This window comes from Nicotiana tabacum, chromosome 6 (genome assembly GCF_000715075.1).
Source record: "Nicotiana tabacum cultivar K326 chromosome 6, ASM71507v2, whole genome shotgun sequence".
NCBI classification, from domain to species: domain Eukaryota; kingdom Viridiplantae; phylum Streptophyta; class Magnoliopsida; order Solanales; family Solanaceae; genus Nicotiana; species Nicotiana tabacum.
Window position 1 is genome coordinate 116,238,943 of NC_134085.1, and position 23,620 is coordinate 116,262,562.

Here is a 23,620-nt window from a genome sequence, read left to right on the forward strand (position 1 = left end):
AGTTTATATATTAGGTCTTCTCCCTTACCCAACGGTCATTAACCATAGTGCTTCAATCGTTTGATTAGGTTACGGGCTGACCTCTTAAAGCACCATAATATACAATTCGCCTCTCAGGCGTTCTGAATACTTGACCTCGACTGTGGTCGAGGTACGTGTCGTTACGACGTGATATGGATATGACAGTCCCAACTAACTTTTCGCCGTCTCTTCCCATGCCGACTCCTATCTGGTTAGATTTTGACCAATACAAAATGTATGCTAAATCCTTCTGCAACCATCTTCTTTAGAAGACAATGTCCTATATTGCAAGGTATGTTTTCACAAAAAAATTGCAAGAATATTTACTACTGTAATTACTACATGGTGATTATTAGGAGAAAAAGGACAAACTGCGAGATGAGATCAATTGGTTTTCAGACTGTTTTTTCTTTTTAATTTATAAATAAATACAAGAAATTTTTACTAACTATTTTCTTCTATTCAAATTATAAAAAATTATGTTAAAATATTTCCTCCCAATGTCCCGTACAATTTCCTAGAATTGAAGGTTTCTGAAATTTAATTTCTAATCTTTACAAGTTGCCAAAAGATTAGGGAAGACGCCAGAAGCCAGGTGGAATCCCACCCACCGAGGGGAACACTCCCACAGAATTCGAAAAAAGCGACGAAAGTTTTATGTTCCTTTCTTATTGGTGCAAAGTGCAAACAAAAGCAGATTGTTCAGATTCTCCGTCGCAATTACCGGCATCACCTTCCCGGCGGGCACGCTCCGACAGATATGAAGAAGGATAAGGCGGTTTTAATAGAAAGCCCTAGCACAAATGAAGCAGACGAAAATCAAGATGATGCTGCCGAAAGTAATGCTCCAGCTCGTCGTTTCTCCACCCGAAATGCTTCTTCCAAATACGATTTCGTTAAGGTCTATATCGTTCTGCTTCTATAGTTACAATTCTAGTTCGATTAATTTCTAGTTTATTATATATATATACTCGTTTTGTTTGTGTTTCAGGTGAAAGTATGGCTAGGTGACAATGCCGATCACTACTATGTTCTCTCTAGATTTTTGCTCAGCAGAATGCTCACTGTCACTAAGGTGAAAACATCTCTCTCTTTTTACTGCATTTCTTACCTTTTTACCTGGGAGGCAGTTACTGCTGCAGATTAAGTTTGTTGTATCACATGCAAATTCATAATCAGGAAGTAATCATTCTATGAATTGAATCCGATTTTATTTTCTATACTAACATATTAAGATTTACTATCAACTTGGAATTACGAGAGAATCGGCTCGAGCAGCTTATCAGTTGTGATGTAAATAATGCAAAAAGTATCTTTGTAGGTATTGGCTTAAGTTCCATTGCTTGCTCTTAGTTGATTGATTAAGTTGTTACTTACCAGCATTGTTCCTATTCAACTTCTAACATCAGAGGGAAAAATAATGATTTACTCTGCTGTTCCTAAAATTGGCTAATTTGTATTGATTATTCATGCTGTCCCTTGTTAGTTTCCAAGGTTGGGATGACCTACTACTACATCTTCTTTTCTAGAGATCTTTTGCTGGGAATGTGGAGTTAATATTCACTGCTTCTCGTTTGCAGATACCAAATCACGTGGCTATCAAAATTGCTCTTGAGCTTAAGAAGCTTCTTGTTGACAACAGCCTACTCGATGTGTATGACATCAAAGTTTTATGTCTTCTTCTCATTGGGTTATTAGCCTAGTTGATCCATAAAACTTAGTCACTTATTTCTTGCGCAGCTCACAATCAGATTTGGAGGCAAACTTGTTCAAGGTACCACATTTCTTGCTCTCGGTTATGTTCCTCTTCCAATTCTTCTCAGCGGTTCAAATAACTTTCCCATGAATATTGAACTATCTAAAATAATCTGCTATGAATATAAATACATACCTATGCTTCCCCCCCCCCCTTCCTCGGCAGGCTAATGCTGATTATAGAATTGCACCTCTAGCAAGTAAGTGGATTTCATTACCCAGTTGCAACATGTCATCAAACATCTTCATTTTTTCTCTCTGTGGTTGGGAATTATTGTGAGCTGCTGCGCTTTTATTGAATGAATCTAAGCATAAGCAAAATTGCTTCATTATTTCATCCATTAGGCATTTTGAGAAATTTCTATTTTAGGATCTTATTTGGTTGACATCTTTAACTAGCAAATGCACTCAAGGTGGTGAAAACAGAGTCCTGATGATGATCCAGTTTAACCTGAGCTTTGCTTTATGTCTTTTGGCAATTAATTATTCCTACCTAGTGGTGTCTAGGACTGATATTTGACACAACAATGTTCGTGTTTCAGATTGAATTACCCATGTAGGAGTGCTAATATGCACACAATATTGTTTCACGCTTTCAATTCACTAATAAAAATGTTATGCTGTCAGGGACCAACCCTTTGGTTGGAGTGTTAACGGTCATTCATGTGTTGATTGTCTGATGAGAACAACACTGCCATAAGAAATCTGTGCAGAACCTATTGCTTCAATCAAAAAAGTCATACAAGAAGAGATTTTCCACAAAAATATTTAGAGCAGATTTCTGTGATTTCCTTCTCTTAATTCTGTGAACATCTTATACTAGTTTGTGTAAAAATTGACACTGTTGTGATTTGATCTTCCTCTCTCATAGAAGTTTTTCAAAATTCTGAAAGTGGATGAATAACACTGATTTTGGATGTCGTGCAGCTTATGGAGCGAAGAGGTTTTGGACAAGAGTATATAAACCGTTATAAAATGATTACGAGGTAGTTGATATTTGCTTTGTCAACTTTCCTTCCTTTGCCTATTGTGGTTTTTTCTATTTATACTTTTTTTTTTGTAAAGGAGGGAGTAATGAGGAAGGGAGTGATTGAAACGGCCTAATTTAACATTTGATGTTGCTTACTCTTCTTTGGCTATCTTTATCTTCTTAGATTTCACCATCTGAGAGTTCCTTTGGTAATTCTTGTTTGTGGTACTGCTTGCGTTGGAAAATCTACTATTGCAACCCAGCTTGCACAAAGGCTGAACTTGCCAAACGTCTTGCAGGTGTCTTCTTTAGTCCTTATACACTTACTGGTTCTGCTTCTAATTTATTCCGTTGGGCAAACACCTACTATTTATCCCGGCTTGCTTATCCTTTTATATGCAACTTTTTTTCCAGACTGACATGGTGTATGAATTGCTACGGACATCAACAGAGTATGTAACTACACTGCAGATTTAGTTATTACGGTTACCACTTCCTTCCAGAAAATTGCATACTCATGTTTGTTCATGCTTAGCTAAAGATTGTCTGAGAAGTGTGATATTATGTGGCACTCAAATACTTATGTACCTTGTTATTTTTGTTAGTGCACCTTTGGCATCTTCTCCTGTATGGGGACGCGATTTCAGCTCACCAGAGGAGATAATAACCGAATTTTGCAGAGAATGCAGAATAGTAAGGAAAGGTAATTGTTGGTGTAAATAACTGTTCTGGAACATATCAAGGAATTCAATCAGTATCTCAATATCTTTTGTAGGTTTGGCTGGTGATTTGAAGAAAGCTATGAAAGATGGAAAACCAATTATAATTGAGGTATTATTTGTCCTCCATAAACTGCATATTGTGTTTTTGTCGTTGCTTATTTGTCATGCTTAGATGTTTCTTCTTATGCCCTCCCTGTCTTTCTTAGTAATCCTCTTTTTGACATCTGATTGGAAAAGAAGCATTGCGACTGGTCCTTGTAGAAAAGAAAAAGAAAAAGAAAAAAACGAAAAGAAGTAGCATTACGACTGGCAGAAAATGGGTCCTAAAGATAAGAAGTCTAAGATCATACATTATGCCCCAGCCACAGTTAAAACTAATTGAATTTTGAAGGAATTTTATGGAGGAAACATGCTCTTTCGAATCTCCCAGAGGGTGACTTTAATCTTTAAAGCAGCTTTATCTCCTAATATTGATATATCTATCTAAAGCAAATAATTGTATATTTATTAAACATCTGGTACTGCGCTTCACGGTAAGAGGACCCAATCACTTAAGAAAGTGATGGATGTGTTGGAGCTAATTTTCTATATTAGCATTTTGTTTCTTTCCCAATTAACCAAGTAGTTCTAAACCCTTGGAGGTCTTTATATATGCATTTGATATCGATATGAGTATTTTCTTCTGCTTCTAAGTCTATCTTGATCTTGTCACTTGCTAGTTTGGACTTTCACTTGCACCATCAAAATGAAAGGCTGCTTGTCTGATAACACAGTTTGAGCTCCTTTATATGTGGTTATGCATCACTACTAATAGAAAAAGTGGCACTTTTTCTATCATTTCCTTCCCACTCATAATTTACAATGTGATTGCCACTTTTTCTATTAGTATTTTTTGTATCTTTCTCAAAAAATAATACTAGAAAAAGTGGCAATCACATTGTAAATTATGAGTGGGAAGCAAATGATATGAGAAAGTGAAAATTTGCCTTATTTAACACGTAGAAGGAGAAAGATACCTGGGAGAAGGAAAAAAAAAATCTCCACCCAGGGTCATCTGGAGCGTCTGAATTTGAGACTAGGAGAGAGGGAAGAGAGATAGGTGAAGTCCCAAAGCATATTATTGGTGAATCTGCATTGATATCAGTATCGGAAGAGCTTTTTCTATCCTTGGGATGCTGTACAGGCAGATTTTTTTGAAGTGATAAGTATATTATATAGAAATAAACAGCAAAGCACTAAGAAAGTGCTGTTTAGGTACAAGTCAGAAAAACCCCTGTACAGAAAAACAAAAAGAGGGGCAAATATCTATACGGAAATTGATTCCTATAGTGAATTGATGAAATCTAACATACTGTTTTCATCCTTTACATCCTGTAAGTTGCACCAAAAATCCAAAAACCAAAGACATTTGTACTTTTAACATTTGTACAGAGACAGCTTTCCCTTCAAACACCTTGCATTTCTTTTAGTCCACAAAACCCAACAGATACAAGCTGGCACTGTAACCCACAGACTTCTTGCTGGTTTTCTGATCCCACTTTGCTCCAAATGGTAAACAGGTCTTTAACAGTGAAAGGCATGACAAAAGACAAGTTGAAAAGATTGAAAAACAGATTCCATTGTTGCCTTGCCACTGTGCAATGCAAAAAAAGATGGCTGCTGAACTCGTCATCCTTGTTGCATAAGCAGCATCTGCTGCAAATGCTCACTCCCCTTCTCTGTAAATTGCTTTGGTTCAGACAGGCATTAAGCTAACAACCACATAAAACAGGCTACCTTTCGAGGATCTTTAGTTTTCCATATCATCTTCCAAGGCAAGTTGAGAGTACTCTCCAGCACCTTGTTTAACTCACTGTAGCAAGAGCCTACTGAAAAGATATCATTCTGTTGCCTCAGCCAGATTAATTGATCTGCTTCATCAGTTATTAAAGTCATCTTATCCAGATCTTGTAGCAAGAGAGCCAATCTTGGAATTTCCCGATCAAAACATGGTCTTCTAAAGTTGAGACACCAGCTGTTACCATTCCAACAATGCGACACTGGGCTATCAGTATTCGAGGAAAAACAGTAAAAGACCATTGTATGCCATGTGATTATAATCTGCCTGTGCAGGTAGAGACAAGGAAGCTCTTGGCCTACTTGAATATAATTTTCCAACATAGCACCCCCTTAGTGCCATAAATTTAATAAGATTACCTTACTTTTTCTCGAAAAACAGATACCTGAGTGTGTGGTGGCAGTCAAGAAAGCATTTTATGCAAAAAAGAAATAATATGTACTGACATGTGAGCACGCATAGCAGGGCTGATGTCTAGTATAATCATCCTTGTAGCTGCAGTATTATTGAGAATTTTCTATCACAGTGTTTGTATCACATCAACTATTTTTTTTAATTGGTAGTGAATGCCGAAAATCATTTGGCTCTGTATTCAGTTCAATTTTAAAGCAATGCTTGAACATTGAGTGATCCCAGTTGGATGGTATATCAATGGCAGGGGATACACCTAGATCCTAGTATTTACCTAATGGATGAAGAGAATAAATTGCCCCCGTCTTCTCCAGCAAACCAAGCAGGGCCAAAATCTCTGAAGGTGGACGAACAGAAGGAATTACAACAGAAAAACAATTGTAATGTTGGAGACAGCAGTCGGAGTGGCCACAAGGATTGCTGTTCTGAGGATATGAATTCAGAACAATCTTCTGAGTCAAACAAGATCACAGCTGCTCTGAAATCCTTGGACATTGTTAATAGAGTTTCTGAAAATACGGGTAAGTGCCTTTGCACATTTCTATTAGTTTTCCATCTCTAAAATCTAATCCTCTACTCGAGCTATTTCTTTTTTCTTTCCTCCCTTGATGCTTCCTCACTGCCTATCAGGTAATGCAGGTGAAACAGTTAAAGATTCAGGAGCAGACCAAAATCCTTCTCATAGAAGAGAAAAATCTGGTGCTCAACCAATAATTGTACCTATAGTTTTAAGGATGGCTGAGTTTGACCATAAGGTTGCCACCTTATGTCTATTTATCATATATTATCTTCAAATTCTTGTTTCTATCTTTGTATATGCTCTCTCTAAAATAGATTGAGAGATAAAGAGCAGATCTAAATTCTCTAAGCCTTGTTATCTTAGAGATGACAAAGTAAAATGGAGTTTCTTGTTATCTTAGAGATGACAAGGTAAAATGGAGTTTCTTTTTAAGTACCAGTTTGGAACAGCTATCTTTTCTTACTAATCTGCTCATTAGTCTGTTTGAACCCAAAGAGGTGTAGTCTTTATCTTCCCCTCCAAAGTACCCAGTTCTAGCTTCTATTTTTGAGCGACAAGTTGACCCATTTACATGACACCTTACTCATATCCCGTAATACTTCTCCCAACTGTCCTTTCCTCTTTTATTCACTCTGAACTGATGTCTTAACTTACACTAAACTAACTTCATGAAATAGCTTGAATTTTTTTTCCTGTTTAGTGGAAAAACATGTTTCTCATGTTGCTTATCTTATTCCTTGCTTGCACAGTAGTCAACCCACAGCTACTAAGGAAGAACCCTTGAATAGTTAGGAAAGAAAAGGGCAATATGACGGTGGGGTTGGTAAATATATTCCAGCTGATTATGAAAGCGTAAACTGTAATGGTTCATGTAATATCTTCATTGGTTGAAATACTCCTTATTGAACCTCAGTTTTTACATTCTTCCAAAAGTTAAATTGTTTGATTGATTATTGGCTGCAGTCAAAGACATGAGAGATGAGGTTAATTAGAGAGACAACCACTAAAGGTAGATTTATCCATTTCCAGTAGAACAAAAGAGTAAAATTGAAATAGCCAACCATCTACTTCTATGGAGTCTTTTACTTCCCAAATTTGCTACTTCTGCTCCCAATACTTTATGAGGACCTCAGTTATGCGCAGGAATAGTAGGATATCCATAATATTGTCTTACTCCTTCCATCCTCCCCCTCCTTTGCGGCTCACTTATCTTTTCAAACATCCCGAAAGTTTTGATAGTTTTTTTTATTATATAAAAAATAGTAGCGATACAGTGTCCTCTAATCTTAGAACTATAAATTGATTAAACAAATCAAATTTGCCTGTAACCGAGCTATCTATGAAAACTACCCAAAAAATATAGTTGTTTGACTTGTCTCCTCCCTGCTGCCGATATGGTATGCAACTGAATTTGAGTCCATTGTTATCATCCTCAATCATAATCTTAAATTATTATCCATTGCATAAAGCACGATACAGGGAGTAAACTGTTTTTCATATTTTGTCCCACGGCTACCTTATTGACTAACTATGTCTTTTATGCAGGCATTGCTGGAGGAGTGGGTAGCTACTCGTACATGCAGTGAGAAATATCCTACCCAGGTTCCACAAGTTGTTGAGATCTCTTATTTATCATTATCTGTGAACATGGAAGTTTAACATATCCATAATTCAAGTGGGTGGATTTTGATATAGTAGCACCTGAGTTCTGCAAAATCTGTGATATATGTCCTTATCAGTAAAATATCACTGGTGATTGATATACACATGTGCTCTTCTTTTATTTTTGCTCTAAATTAATAAGAAATTGATTTTTGGATTAATCTTTGCACATGTGCAGATGGGGGCAGCTGCCCTCAACTTTCTGATACAGTGGTGGAGACATTTTCTGACAATTAAGAATAATTTTTTTCTTTTAAGAAAAAAAAGAGGAAGAATGAGTAAGAAAGAGCATGAATATCTTGTCCAAAATGATGTCTTCTGCAGCATATAAAACGTTCAAGATTTGTTCTCCTTCAATTTGGAAAGCTGAAAAACCCTTTTGAAGATATATAATCCTTGTTTCTCCTTAGTTTTCTTCACACATCAGTTTTCCACTTACACTTAGAAAAAGAGAATAGTTAATGTTTTGAGCTTGAAAATGATATATATATATATATATATATATATATATATATATACTGATTACCAAGTTTAAACTCATTACGAAGATCACCAATATAATGATCCTTTCATCTTTATTCGTATTTTTATCTATCCAAGTGAGGTGACTTCATAATAAATTGAAGTACCATATTGTCTTCTGGTCATCAGCTAGGGATATGACAGTTCATTTTTGTTATCCCCATACCCACTCCCCCCCCCCCCAAAAGAAAAAGAAGAAAAGGAAAAGAAAAGATAAAGAAATGAATTTTTGTTATCCCCATACCTACTACAGCCAGTGATATTCTACGTTGCAAAGCTGGAACAAATTATCTTCATAAAGCTTATCAGCAGTAGCGGAACCAGAAACTCTAATAAAGGGATTAACAAAATGCCAAAAATGCTTATTTGTCGTTACAGTAAAAGCTTCATTTATGTTAAAGGGATTCAAATGTTTATATACGTACAAAAACATTACCTTTATCCTATTTGGACAGTATAATTTTCGACGAAGGGGATTTAATTGAACAACCTTCCTTATATGTGGCTCCACCACTGCTTATCAGTTCTACTAGAATTTAAGAAAATTCGCACCCCTTTCTCTCTCTATATCTGGCTTCAATCCTATCTCTATGTTTATGCGTGTGTTATGAATAAGCACACGCATGATACATAGTGTATTTGCTCTTGGAATCCATGCAAACTTAGGGAAAGATAGGGCACAATTTTTCTTATCTATATAGGTGATACTGATTAGTTGAGAATAAGTTTTAGTCATGTTGGTTCGTTTTCTTTTGGTCCTATGCTTTGTATGAATCTTTTAGCCCTATTAGAGATTTTTATGTCAGGAGAAAAGATAGAGAACTTCTAGTACTTTTTATTTTTATTTTCATTCTATATAATGTTGGCTTGAGATGAATTTAAATGGAGAAATATGGTCACTGAGGAATCATATAGCCAAACAACTTGTTTGGAACACAGGCCTAGTGATTCTTGTTGTATGTACATAGTGTATTTCTATCTGAATGTTTTCCCTTTTCTTATCTTCTTTAGCTGGTAATCCTCTCTTGAATTTCTTTTCAGGACAAAGATAAATTGATAACTAACTTGAAGACTATACAGGACTATCTCTGTTCGTTTACGTCACAGGTATGCTTTTTCGATTTCTGTTTGTTTCTATAAACTTAACATGTTGAGAGCCTGAGTTATCATCTTCATAAGCATCCATATACAAATTTGGAAATCCTTCTTCCAGATAGATAAAAAACTATCCAAGGAGAAATCAAGAACTAATCAACCTGCCAATAAGAGCCTAATCTGGATTGTGAAACTGAAAACCTACTGTAGTATCTAATGAAACAGAGAAATTTCACCAGACTATTTATGAGTCTTATTGGTATTGAATTCACGTAGCTTTCGTGTTTTTGTGGGCAAATTTAAGCAATCCAATGAGTGCAAATGTGATGAAAGCTTTCTAATCTATCGCTATACGGAAAAATTGCTCCTCAAGGAGTGTTACTAATAGTGGAATTCCCCTAGGTGATGAAACTTTCATTTGATTTTAAACATGTTCCGCAGGGGGAGTAATGGTTTTGATGCATAAAGCCATGTATTACTATAACCCATACAATGCCATGATTAAAGATCTGATTCTTATTCAAGTTTAAAAAGTTGGCACCAATCCTCAAGTACTTGCCGCACTTCCTGAACTAGAGTCGACTGCCATCCTCCTCAATGCAGCTAGTCATGCACGATGCTATTTCAATAGCGTGTTCTTGCAGCTAGCCAGTTAGTATCTGTAGTTTGAATCTAGGAGTCCATTTCTTTCAAATTCTATTCTTTATCCAGATGAATAAATAGAGCTAGAGGAAAGAAGGGGACCCCTAAATTGAGCATAGCATCCAAGTCATGGGTTTTAGTTCGCTATTGGCTGGTCTGTTCCTTTTTTGTGTGATAACTTTATGGAAAATATAGTGGAAGATGCAAAATGGGGAACACCAAAAGCAGAGTACAAAAAATTGAGAGTAGGATATTTTTCTTGTGGTCGGAGGGACTTGCTGAGCAGTTCATATAAATTTGTCGAGTTATGGAAGAGTGATCCTTTTCTAGAATTCTTGATACTACTTCATGGGACTGTGCATGCACTAAAAAACCAATTTAACGCACGGTGAATTATGGACACAGGTTATAATAAAATAAAAGCACTGTAAAATTTTATTTGATATTAGTTTGCAAGTTGGCTAAAAAGAAATGATTTTCTTATTAAACTTATTAATTAAATAAAAAAGAGAAAGTAACCATTTGTCAATTCTTTTCATGTCTGATATGTCTGAACGACTTTTACCTAGTACATCCTGACTTTTAAGGTTTAGTTGAATTATTGATTTGTTAAAGTATAGATTCACAATTTTTATCCGATGGGGCTACATTCTTTATTGACAGGGTTTAACAGTTGTAAACATATCAGCTACAACTTTTCCTCAAACATTGGATTGGCTGCACAACCATCTTCTACAGGTAATTTGTCAGTGTTATTCTTTTCCTGGGGCTTACTTTGTTGATTGTCACTGGGTCACTGCTGATTTCATCTGGGAAAGTCAAAGATCTGAGTTGTCTGATGTTTTACACAGCTGAAACAGAGGATATGATATAATCCAAGTGAAAATCATTACTTACTTTTTCTTCTGCTTCTCAGTGTATCGAGCATGGTACAGCACATGTTTCTAGGGGGAACAATGAGCAGATAGTCAAAGACTAGATTACTGGCAGCCATATTCTTGATGAACAAGGTACTCAGCCAACTATTAAGTCCGTCTACTACCTTTGCAGATGTATAAAGCTTTGCATGGTAGATCTATTTCACCTTTGCATGAGCTGCACAGAAGCTGTCTCTACCATATGGTTTTTTGTGTAGTTCATTCAGCCAAGGGCAATCCTGCTCTGTTTTGAAAGTTTGACTACCTGAGAAGTCTTAAGCTGTTAAGAGTAACATCATCTTGTATCTTCTGTTGCCTTTAAGGCGCCCATAATTTACATCTACCACCTGAATGAGAAGAATGTGTAGACAGTTTTATAGTACAACTCTTTTTGTTTCACGTGATACGATTTCCTAACTCAGCAGATTTTGTCTGCCGCCATATCCAGAGGACGGCCCAACTGGCCCTAATCACTCAAGAATAATGAAAAAAAAAAAACGAACAAATTATTATTAGGACAGAATAGAAAATTGTCAAGCGGCATTTTGAAAGAAGTTTAGTTGAAAGCCGCCCGCTTAAATTTTAATATGGTGCGTTGATAAAGTCAAATGGCCCAAAACTGGAAATATATTAGCAGAATATGGAGATCTCCGTTTGTTTTTTTTGTCCAACGGAAGGAAGAGTAGTTTAGTGCTAAGGGTAGCTATTTTAATATTTGAAAGAAGCCAATATATTATTAGTAAAATGCTTAAACAGAAATTTGACCTTAAACATTGACTGAGGCAGAGGAGTTTTGGGGGGCTGCTCCGGTGCTCCCCCTCCCCAAATCTTGGATCATTTATGCGGTGGCCCACCGGTCAATGTCCATTTTAAACATCAAGATTCAAGTCCCCCAGCTCCATCCCCAAAAAGAAAAAAGAAAAAAGAAAAAGGTTTTGTATTTTATTGTATATATTGTATTGTAGAGTAGCTATCCTTATGCATATGTTATTGCGCATAGGAGTGCAACTGTGCATCAGGGATTCAGATACGTTCGAATTTTTCAATGGTCCTTGAACCTTTGGGTTAGTGCTAATTAACGCACTTGCCCTATTAGCCTTAAAGCTTATTAAGTCAACGATTGGAAAATCAATCGGGAGCTCTTTCTGAGCAATCATGCTACCAGTAATGATCATATCAGTTACGCCTGCAGTATGTCACTCATTATGTAGTTACTCGTACTTTATTTTAGTGTAGACGTACACACCAGAGGCACACTTGGTGCTCGCTCTAAGTTCCTCCCAATTTAGAAGCGCGTGTCTAATTTAAAAGTGTTGCCTTCTTTTTAAAAAATAACCAATAAACCATCAGGAGGTGGCTAGTTTAATTATTAAAGTACAGAAAGAGAAAAACTCGACCAAAACCTTCAAAAGAACTATAATTTGAAATCTTTGCAAAAGTCGTTAAAAATAAAATAAAATTAATTTTCGCCATAGTATAATGGAGTATATATAATTTTAAAACATAGTCAAAAGTGGAGCAATAAATTTGAATATTTTCCTGAAGTATTTTGGTAAATGAAATTTCCAGTGCCTTGGGGAAACGCTTATCTTCAGGAGAAGATTACCGAATGAGTTTCAAACCTGCCACTTCGCTTCCCAAGATATTTGGGGAAAGGGGCCTTGTCGTCCATCGCTTGCTAATGACGGAACGCATCGTCAATTAACAGGTCCTCGCCTTGGACTTAGTTGAAAGGCAGGTGTTCGACATGTCCCTTGTTTTCGAACTTCTTTAGTAGGGTGGAGGTGCCATTCCTCACGTTTACGGTTGTCCCCATGCTTCATCCTTTCAACACTTGTATACTTTCTAAAGAGTCAGGCATGCCCCTGTCCCTGTCTCCAAGTGTGTGATCCACCGATTCACTGAGTGGCTTTTTCTTACCGCTGTGCTTACATCCCTATCTATTAAAGCCCTATTAGACTTCCCTTACCAATTGAAGAAAGCATTATATGGCTTCAAACAAGCGAGAAAGGCCCTTTCTATCTGATTAGTCAAGCGCGCTAGCTGCAATAAAAAAAGACGCTAACGAGCCAGAAAACGGATGTGCTAAGGTGCAACTTCGCGCAGCTGCTGTGCCCTTGCTTCTTGCTTTTGAGCCGGAGCTTGTTGGATAGGGAAATGGTTCGTGAAGGTTAAATAAGACTTGTGTTAAGCAAGCCGAGTAGTCAAACCAGAGAGGGGAAAAAAACAAGAAGTTGTTTTCGTTCGATTGACGAAATCAATTGTACTTTCACCGTTGTGGATCGGCTTTCATAAAGCACCTTTGGGCAGAATCAACTATTGGGATCCAATTTCGAGATCAATTCAACAATGAAACTCTTTAAGCAATGATCTTATCTATCTCATTTCTCTTGACATGATACAAAAGACGACTTTCGAAAGTCACTTAGCCCCTTGACCTCTTCTCTAAAAAAAGACGTTGTGCGGGCAAGTCGATCAAAGTCAGAGCAGGGACGGAATGTTTTATTTACAATTATTGTAGTATGATTTTCATTTCCTGTTCGGTCTTTCAATAAGTAGTCAGCTACGGACGTAATCATACTTAACATTGATTAAAGCAACTATTGGAGAGTCAGCTACCGGTGTAGTCAGACTTAACATTGATTGAAGCGATTGTGTTAGAGAAGGCACCGAGTATGCAACGATAGTTTTCAATCATACAATGTTTACTCTTAGTTTGAATTTTAGCGGTAGTCAGTTGTCCTCGTTCTCCTCTTTAAATTGTCCTATTGAGTAAGGGTCGGTGTTTGCAAAAATGTCGAGCTGATGGGGTCAGGTACCAGTAGTGACAATAGCAAAGGGGGGCTGGACACTAGTAGTGCTAGTGGAATGACCCAACTGGACCTAGTCAACCCGAACCGTTTTGTTGTTCTAGAGGACCCTGAACAAAAAGAGGCAAAGATGCCAGATTTGGATACTGCTAAACCGAAAGAGATTGCTCAGGATGAGTTTTTGGATAACAAAGTCGAGGACGGTGTAGTCAAGGAGAGAACTCCCGAGGAGAGTGATTTGACTCATAGAAGCAAAGATCTGGATGAGAGTGTCAACTATGACCGTGACTGAAGGGAACTTGTTCTGTGATAAACAAATAACTTCAAACAAGAAGCTCAAGGCATACAAAAGAGTTGAACCTGAGAAGAGCAGTAAGAGTAAACGTTCAAGCACTGGTGCTATGACCAACAAGGTGGAAGATCCTCCCCTGGTTCGAATCACCCTGAATGAAGAGTAAGCGAACAAGATGTAAAACATATCATAAATGTTGAATTCTAAGAAAGAGGGGAGAGGGAAAAAGTAAAGGCCAAAGAACAAAAGACAAATAAGGGCTACACAAGACGAAAAACCAGAGGTAGCACTAAGGTGCGAAGGGAATGTAAAAACAACAATAGTTCCACATGAAGGTCCTTATGTGGATGTCAAAAAGATCGGTAAAGTTGAGAAATAGAGAGAGTCCAAAGATTATATAAGAGCACAAGAGACATCTTTGATTGGCTTGGTTGAAACCAAAGTGAGGAGTGGAAAGGCAATCAGAACTACCAGACGGGGCTGAGAAGAGGTAGAGGCAGGCCGAAGAAGTATTAGGTGAGGTGATTAGGCATGATATGACATTACTTCAGCTTACCGAGAACATGACCCTTGATATGAAGGTGCGGAGGTAGAGAATCAAGGTAGACGGCTAGTAGGTAGTCGAGAATATTAGTGTTAGTCCTTTTTTACCTGTTGTTCTTTTCGCTTCGATTTCTTACTATCTTGTTGTTGTTACTATTTGGTGCTATAGTTTATTTTATTTTATTTTATTGTTAACTGCTTTTCGTGAGATGAAGGTCTATCAGAAACAACCTCTCTACCTTCTAGGTGTGGGTAAGATCTGCGTACACACTACCCCCCAGACCCCACTTGTGGAATTATACTGGATTTTTATTGTTGTTGAATTATTTTTTTCGGGGAAATAACGCATGCATTAATCAAACCCAATAGTCAATGGTACAAAACCAGATGAAGCCTCGTTGACAATCCAAACAGGAAAGTTGTTAAACCAAGAGACTTCACTAAGTAGTGCGAAAGAAAATTTAGCTAGCTTATGACTACAAGTATTGAACCCTCTACTTAGATATTTAAAACGTACATCACTCAGATGTTGCTGAAGTGCCCAAATATCTTCACAAAGAGTATGAACCTCCCACGAAGGATCTCTGCTTTCATTAAGCATTTGAACCATTGTTAAGGAATCAGACAAGATATCTATATTCTTCCAGCTATACTTCACTTCCAGTTGAATTGCTTTTCTTATTGCCTACGCTTAAGCTATTATGGCTTTTCCAACAAAAGGAATTAGACTACCATAGGCATAAAGCACGTCACCATTAGCCTTTAAGGCTACTATTCGGATACTCGCTTTGCGAGTCTTTGGATCTAGACCTGCATCCACATAAAGCGACACTTTTTATGAAGAAAGAGTTAGTAATGGTGAATTAGTAGAAGCATCGCTTATATTGTTAGCATGTTTCTTTGCAACTGTAAATTCATTAAATTCAACTATTGCTTTAGATAAAACATCATTATCATGCCATATCACCGAATTGAAAATATAATCATTCCTAGCCTTCCAAATCATCCATAAAATAGATACTGCTAGTTGCAATAAGGTATTACTTTCCGAGAATCTTTTAGTGTCTAACACTAATTTATACCACCATAAAGCGAAATCAGAGATCAGATGCAAATTTGGCCAATGAATCAGACTCATTTTCCAAACATGAATTGATCTAGGACATTTAAAGAACATGTGCTCTAAAGTTTCAGGTTCCATCCCACAAATAGGACATATGTCATCCATAGAGTAAATTCTTTTTTTAATAAGATTCTTAACAGACAATGTATTTAAGACGCACTTCCTTAAGAAATATTTGAGCTTGTTTTTAATGTTTAAAGACCATAAATGGTTCCAAAAGGATTTCGGGAACACATGAGAACTACTTTCCGCATGATTAGCCAAACTTCTATCATTTGTGAGGAGCAATTTCGCCAAATAATACCCAAACTTCACTTCGTATTTACCTGAATTAGTAAAATGCCTAATCAGTTGATCGTTTTCCCCTACGGAAGAAACTGGAATAGTTAAAATAGATTCGACATCATCTTCACTAAATAACGTATTCAAAATTTGCATACTCCATGTGCTAATACTGTCATCAATCAGTTCTGATACTTTCATATTTGTCGCAGTACTAGTCATCATACTTAAGGGGTAAAAGGAGCTATCTCGTGGCAGCCATGTATCTCTTCATACTCTTACAGAATTACCATTTGAAACATTCCATCTAACACCTCTACTTAATAGATCTCGCCCCCATAAAATACTTTTTCATACCCAAGATGTATATCTATTAGTCGGTGTCTGTAAGAAAGATTCCTTAGGAAAATATTTACCTTTAAGGACTTGATAAACTAACAAATCCGGTTCAGTTAGAATTCGCGGCTAAAAGAGCCATATTAAAAGCCTTTAAATCCTGAAAGCCTAACCCCCCTTTAAATTTTGGTTCACATAGTTTTTTTCCACTTTTCAAAATGCATCTTTCTTTTATCATCATTCGTACCCCACTAAAAGTTTGAAAATAAACTAGTAATTTCCTTACATAGCGCATCAGGTATCTGAAAACAAGACATAGTATATCAGGGAATAGCAGCTAAAACAGACTTTAATAAAACCTCCTTCCTTGCTTGACTTAAATTTTTTTCTTTCCAACCCTTTATTTTAGATAAAATTCTATCCTTTATTAAAGCCAACATTTCTTTTTTAGATCTTCCCACAATAGCAGGCAATCCTAAATACATAACCCTTTCACACATTCGTATATTATTCAACGAAGAGCATATTAAAACTTTTTCCTCCTCCATAGTATTCTTACTAAAAAAAATTGCAGATTTCTCAAAATTAATAATTTGTCCTGAGCATCTTGCATATATGTCCAAAATTTTATTAATCGTAGCAACACTATTCATATCAACTCTACAAAAGATAAATGAGTCGTCTGCAAAAAATAAATGGGAAACAGAAGGACTACTTCTCCCTAATGTGAACCCTTTTAACTCCTTGTTGTTCAGCTGAGTGTAATAGAGCAGATAATCCTTCAACATATATTAGGAATAAGTAAGATGATAGAGGATTACCCTGCCTTAATCCTCTAGATCACTTTACACAACCCTTAATCTCTCCATTGAAGTTAAACGAAAAAGAAGCAGTCATAACACACGTCATAACCCAATTTACAAAAATTTGGTGAAAACCCATTTGTAACATCATTTGCTGGATATAAGATCGCTCCACAGGATCATATACTTTAGACATATCTAACTTTAAAGCCATTAACTTATCTTTTCCTTTTCGTTTGTTTTTCAGCACCCCCATAAATTCATGTGCTAACACGACATTATCCACAATTTGTCTTTTTCCAACAAAGGCAGCTTGATTCATAGAGATAAGTAAAGGTATCAAAAGTTTCATACGTTTTACCAGAATTTTTGTAATAATCTTATATAAGGTAGAGCATAAGCTAATAGGTCTAAAGTGATTTACTGTAGTAGGTATTTTTATTTTTGGTACCAACATTATCAAAGTTTGATTCCAAACGGGTAAAAGTTGAGCTGTCTCAAAAAAACACCTTACTGCCAAACAGACATCATGAGAAATTAACAGCCGAAACTGCTGGAAAAATAGTAGAGTCATTCTATCAACACCAGGGGACTTATTAGGATGCATAGAGAAAACAACTTCTTTTATTTCCTCATTAGTTACTTCATTAATCAGGCCCAAATTCATGTTTTCATCGATAGAAGTTGGAATAGACTGAAGAACATGAGATAAGGAGGAAGGATTAGAAGTAGTAAATAGTTCCCTACAGAAATCCTCAATTTCCTTTACCATACCATTTTTGTCACAAATCAACTCCCCTGATCCATTCTTAATTCCTTTAATTAGATTCATCCTCATTCTCTGAAGAGTAGACATATGAAAAAAGAAGTATTTTTATCTCCTTCATTTAACCATTGAACTCTAGACTTTTGCTTCCAATAAATTTCTTCCTCCTTATAGGCTTTACCTAACTTATTTTTCAGCTTTGATATGACAGTTAGATCAGGTCCTTTTGGATTAATTTGTGCCAACTTAAGAAGATTTTTCAGTTGCTTAATCTTTATCATAGAGTTTGATTCGCCCTTCTTTCTCCATAAGATTAAAGAATTTCGACATTTTCTTATCTTTGAACACACTTTGGATTGACAATCCCCAAAGAATTAGTTACTCAAGATTGTTTAATTAATTCACGGGCTTCAGAGTTTCCAACCCATCTTTTATCAAAATAAAATCTTTTTTCCAGCGATCATTTAGTCCATTTATGGAACAACGAAATAATTCATGATCTGAAGCATCATTTTGAATATGAAACACTATAACCTGATCATATTTTAATCTCCAATCAGGAAATACCAAAACTCTATTTAAGCGTTCTTGAATAAGTCCCTCATTAATTCTATAACAAGACCAAGTCTAAGGTTTCCCACTATAACCAAGGTCTATCGCTCCTCGAATATAAATAAAGTTATTAAAATCCTTAAAAGCCCAAGAAGCCGGCGTAGTTCCCCCAGATTTTTCAGAATTATCAATAATATAATTAAAATCCCCTAGTAACATCCAATAGATTCCCCAAGATACTGATCTAGTAATAAGTTCAGCCCATTGTTTCTTTCTAGTTTCTCTATCTGTGCTAGCATATACAAAAATACAACAAAAACTAATCTTCTTTTCATTATCATAAATGGAGAACTCAATGAAATAGGATGAAGAGTAAATGTTACTTATCTGAGTGTCTTCATGCCAGAGTAAGGCGAGTCCACCAAAGAGTCCAACAGGGTCCACAATGTAGGAATTTTGTATCCCAACCTTTTGTCGTAGCCACTGAAGTCGTGATTGTTGGTTCTTTGTCTCACATAGAAGAATACAATCCGGGGAGTGGAGATAGTGTCAAGGATCCCCCCAACCCTTGACAATTCCATGCCAGCAACTTCATTTCATCAAGGGAGACCATTCCAGGCTGGCCTCCCACCCCACCTCTTTCTTTTTGACTTTTTGCACTAGGTATTGGTGTAACTATCTCCTTATCTTTTCGTTTTACCCCATTAACCCAAACTCTTCCATAATCGAAATATCAATTAGCATATTAGGCTTTTCTAAATTGACTGCTCCATTCCCAGAAACAACATCACTCACCTTTACTCCATTATGTGCATCATCGGTAACTTTGTCTTGGTTCTGTAACATCGTCATCTCAATACCATCTTGCTCTTTGTCTTTTTGCCCAAACTCATGTATACAAACATCCACAACTAACCCTTTACCTGGTATAATCGCAGCTTCATGATTGTTTCCTGCAATATCTCCTTGTCTTTTAAAAAGTGATTGCGAATATGAATATACTTGAAGTTTAGTTTTTTGCAAAGTATTCGTATGGAGTTGTCCAGTATCTTTATTTTGTGAATTAGTAAGTGGCAGACTGTTATTAGAGATTGGGATTGTTTCTTCCTCCAAAGAATGTACTCGGTGCACTTTCTTTTTGTCATTCAAATTATCATCGTCCTTTGCTTGCAAATCCAGAACTTCCTTCCCCTGTAATCTATTTTCCTCCACCTGGACATTCTCTTTCTCTAGACCATCCTGCATATCCATCGAGTCTCCGTCGCCTTCCAGATGTTGCAAATCTTCCCTGGTTCCTGTAGCTCTTTTCTCCTTAACTAATTTATAGTTACGATTTCTCATCATTGTATTCCCCACTATATCATTATTAAAATCTTGATGCTTTTGACTTTCCGAGAAAGATGCATTGTTCTCTGCTCGTAGCCATGTCCCGAACTGGTCGCTTCTAAGATTTCCTGAACGTAAATCTTGTTCCCTCTGTATACAGGTTTTATCATTATGTACTAGCACACCATAATAGTAACAAACATAAGGTAGATTTTCATATCTCAATTCAACCCATATAGTTTCAAAGCCTAGCTTGATCCGTTTCCCTCTAAGCAATGGCTTATTAATATTAATCTTGACTTTAAGCCTCATATACTGACGCTCTTTACTTCCATTTTCAGGAATTAGAATATCTAGGATACCTCCTAATACATGCCCTATTTTCCGACAAACATCCTTTGACATCCAGTGTAAAGGAATGTTCCAAACTTGAACCCACATATTACTCTTGTTAAAAATTGGAGAGTCACTCTCCAATCCTGGTTCCCAAGGATGAATATTGAGAAGGTATCTATCATATAACCATGGAGTACCAAGTTTAACTTTATCTAAACTTGCCTCGTCTTTAACGGTGAACTGGAAAAATTTCATGTGATTTCTTTAATTTGAGATCCTCTAGGGCTACCCCAAGCCAGAGTTCATAGCATTCCTAATTCCATGAAAATTCACCTTTTTGTCAGAGATTATCTTACCAAGAAGACTTACTTCACATTCTTTCATGCTTGCCTGAGTATCTGGAAACTCTATTGCCACAACCTCCTTTTCTTCCTCCGTTAAAATAAATTTATGAAGACATTGTGTAATTTCTTCCGCCATCTTTGCACTGTAAATTCTTGATACTGATGATGACATGAACTTTTTGCCGTATCTACCAGTCAATCTTTGCCCTCTGTTTTTCTTTCTTCTTTGTAACCAACTACCAGTTCTGATCAAACCAAGCCCAATTAGCAAATCCCCATGACTCAGAATTAACTCAAAACAAAGTAGGCAAACAAAACCCAGATGCCAAAATCAACTGCGAAGGTCGCAAGCTTTAAGCAAATGAGCTTGCTTAAAAGGAAAGCTGATGGAGATAAGTACCGGACCGAAGATGAGAAGGGGACGGGTCGGCGGCTCGGAATTCTAGAGAGAGAAAGAGAGAGGAAATTTAATGAGAGAATGGAAGCGTGCCAAAATTGGGTGAGAGAGGATGAAAGTAGCGATTTTGAAAGGATGTTGTTGAAATTTCCAGTGTCACAATTTTGATGGTTTCAAAGTTTCATTATCTACGCTGGAGCTCCACTATAGTAAAGCCCAAATATAAGACAGATTGCTAATAGCAAGAATATAAGTGATCTGAAGTATAACAAAGATAATATTAAACATTTCCAATCATAGATCAGGAGTAAATTTGGACTCCTTTTCTTTTATCAAAATCTTATATATGCAAGTAGCAAGTACATTCATGCATGTTCTATTTTTACATTTAAGAGTTAGCCAAAAAGTCAATTCCAGAGAGAGAATTATATCTCGTCATCCCAAAGTTCTCCGATGGTTCTGTAAGGGCTTGTAGTGTCATTGGATAGCCACTCTCCCCTCATAATCTTCCTCTCCTCCATCTTATTTATGTTAAGTAAATCCCATTCGTCTAATTTCAACTGAAGGGCTCCAATGTTCTCTTTCATTCTTCTTGGATTGAAGCTTTTCACTATAACACTTGATCCTTGGGACAACCCCCATCTTAGAGCAACCTAATCAAAGAAACATTCAAGAAAGAGGGCAATTAGTTACTTTTTCCATATTGTAGCTTTATAATGTAGTATATATTTGCACGTGTTTTTGTGTGTGTCATTGTTTAGAGACGTTTCTTACTTGAGCTGGAGTTGCATTATGTTTGAGGGCAATAGATTGGATGATGGGATGATCAACCACAGCAGTAGTTCCCCAAGCATTTCCAGGTCCACCAAGAGGTGAATATGCACTTACATGAATCCCATATTCCCTACATAATGCCTTCACCTTTCTTTGCCTCCACATTGGATGCATTTCCACCTGAACCCCATGTATTTAATTAGTATCAAATATCGTGCACAAGCAGAATAAACTGGTCAACGGTGGCCAACTAAAGAGATACCTAATTCAGAATTTTACAATCTCAAATGTTTACAAGACTGCATATATAAATTAGAAGCAAGCAACTACGGCATATTGCAATTTGCAAATTAGTACCTGATTAACAGCAGGAGTGATACAAGCAAAATCTAGCAGGTCTTCAATTTTTTTAGATGAGAAATTGCTGACGCCAATAGACCTACACAAACCCATTTCTAAGCACCTTTCCATGCCAGACCAGGTATTCTCCATGTCTAATGTCTCAAAATCTTCTTCTCTGGGAACAGGATAATCAACCCATGGCTTCAAAGCCACTGGCCAATGCACCAAATACAAGTCTATGTATTCCATCCCTAGCCTCCTGCAGAAACAATAGTTCAAGTACTATTATCAAAAGCTAACACCTTTGGTCGATCTTTCATGTGCTGCATGTTGGTTTTCTAGGAATACTGGATAACAACTACTCTCTCCGTTTCAATTTATATGGCTTATTTTGACTGGACACAATTTTTGTTTTAAAAGAAAAATAACAAGAAACAGTTTTAGAGCTTGTGGTTTTATACTTTGATGACTTATTTGATATAAAAACATGCTATTAAAAGTAAAAATGAGAATTTTTGAAGTTATAATTGCTGCCAAATAGAAAAATGTATCCTTTTTTTTAGAACTTAGGAAATAGTACCAGGCAAAATGTAATTAAAAAGCATGCATATGGTGAGCTTACTGTAAAGTTTGGTGAAGTGCAGAAACAGGATCATTGTGATCACTCGACCATAGCTTAGAGGTGATATGAATGTCTTCCCTCTCCACCACTCCTTCACCAATTGCTCTTCTTAATGCATTTCCCACAGCCGGCTCGGAACCGTATATTTTTGCTGTATCAAAATGCCTGTACCCCATCTGCTCGAAACAATAACCCAAATAAATTTCCATGTAAACATACCATTGATTAATGAAAAGTAAAGATTGATGTACTTAATTACCTTGAGCGCCATTCTAATGGATCTCTCTGTTATTTCTCTATCGTTTTCGCCAGAATAAGTCCCATACCTATAATTGGTAGGGTTTCACCATTGTTTAGCATTGTCTGATAGCTTCTCATCTTTCTCTCTGACTGCTCTCTTCTCACTGTTTTTTTAACTCACTTTAATAGTATATGCTAAACCACTGACTTTACACTCAGTTTATATAGTTTTCTTTCGACCTCGAGCCAAAAAAAAAGTCAAAACCGACGGTGCAATACATTACTCAACAGATTTTGTCTGCCGCCATATCTGGAGGACGGCCCAACTGGCCTTAATCACTAAACTAATGTAAAAGGAACAATTTATATTAGGATAAAAGAGAAGGTCATGCCGCTGACTTCCATTTTAATATGAAAGAAATGTAGTTTAAAACCGCCCCTTTATATTTTTTTCAAAAAATGGTGCACTAATAAAGTCAAATGGCCCAAAACTGGAAATATATTAGAAGAACAAGGAGACCCCTTTGTTTTTTGAAGGGAGAGTAGATGAACCAAAAGAGCAGTGTAAATATTTTATAATTTGACAATAAGAAGTTTGATTTATTAATTAATACCTCTAATACAATGTTTAGGAAACAAAACTTGAATTGACTCTAAA

At 36.5% G+C, this 23,620-nt stretch overlaps 1 protein-coding gene and 1 pseudogene across 1 annotated transcript; one reads left to right on the forward strand and one right to left on the reverse strand.

Annotated features, from left to right (window-relative positions):
* Positions 1 to 296: 296 nt before the first annotated feature.
* On the forward strand, positions 297 to 11,473 carry LOC107765068 (uncharacterized). The gene is made up of 16 exons (XM_016583669.2): positions 297 to 313; positions 583 to 922; positions 1,013 to 1,096; positions 1,602 to 1,675; positions 1,762 to 1,795; positions 2,704 to 2,762; positions 2,931 to 3,045; positions 3,161 to 3,198; positions 3,352 to 3,449; positions 3,522 to 3,577; positions 5,964 to 6,237; positions 6,347 to 6,471; positions 7,782 to 7,838; positions 9,462 to 9,527; positions 10,821 to 10,895; positions 11,074 to 11,473. The coding sequence occupies exons 1-16, from the start codon at positions 297 to 299 to the stop codon at positions 11,134 to 11,136; spliced, it is 1,575 nt and encodes a 524-aa protein (XP_016439155.2). The 3' UTR covers positions 11,137 to 11,473.
* A 9,817-nt stretch (positions 11,474 to 21,290) lies between these two features.
* LOC107765069 (NADPH-dependent aldo-keto reductase, chloroplastic-like) lies at positions 21,291 to 23,125 on the reverse strand (annotated as a pseudogene).
* Between the last annotated feature and the right edge of the window lie 495 nt (positions 23,126 to 23,620).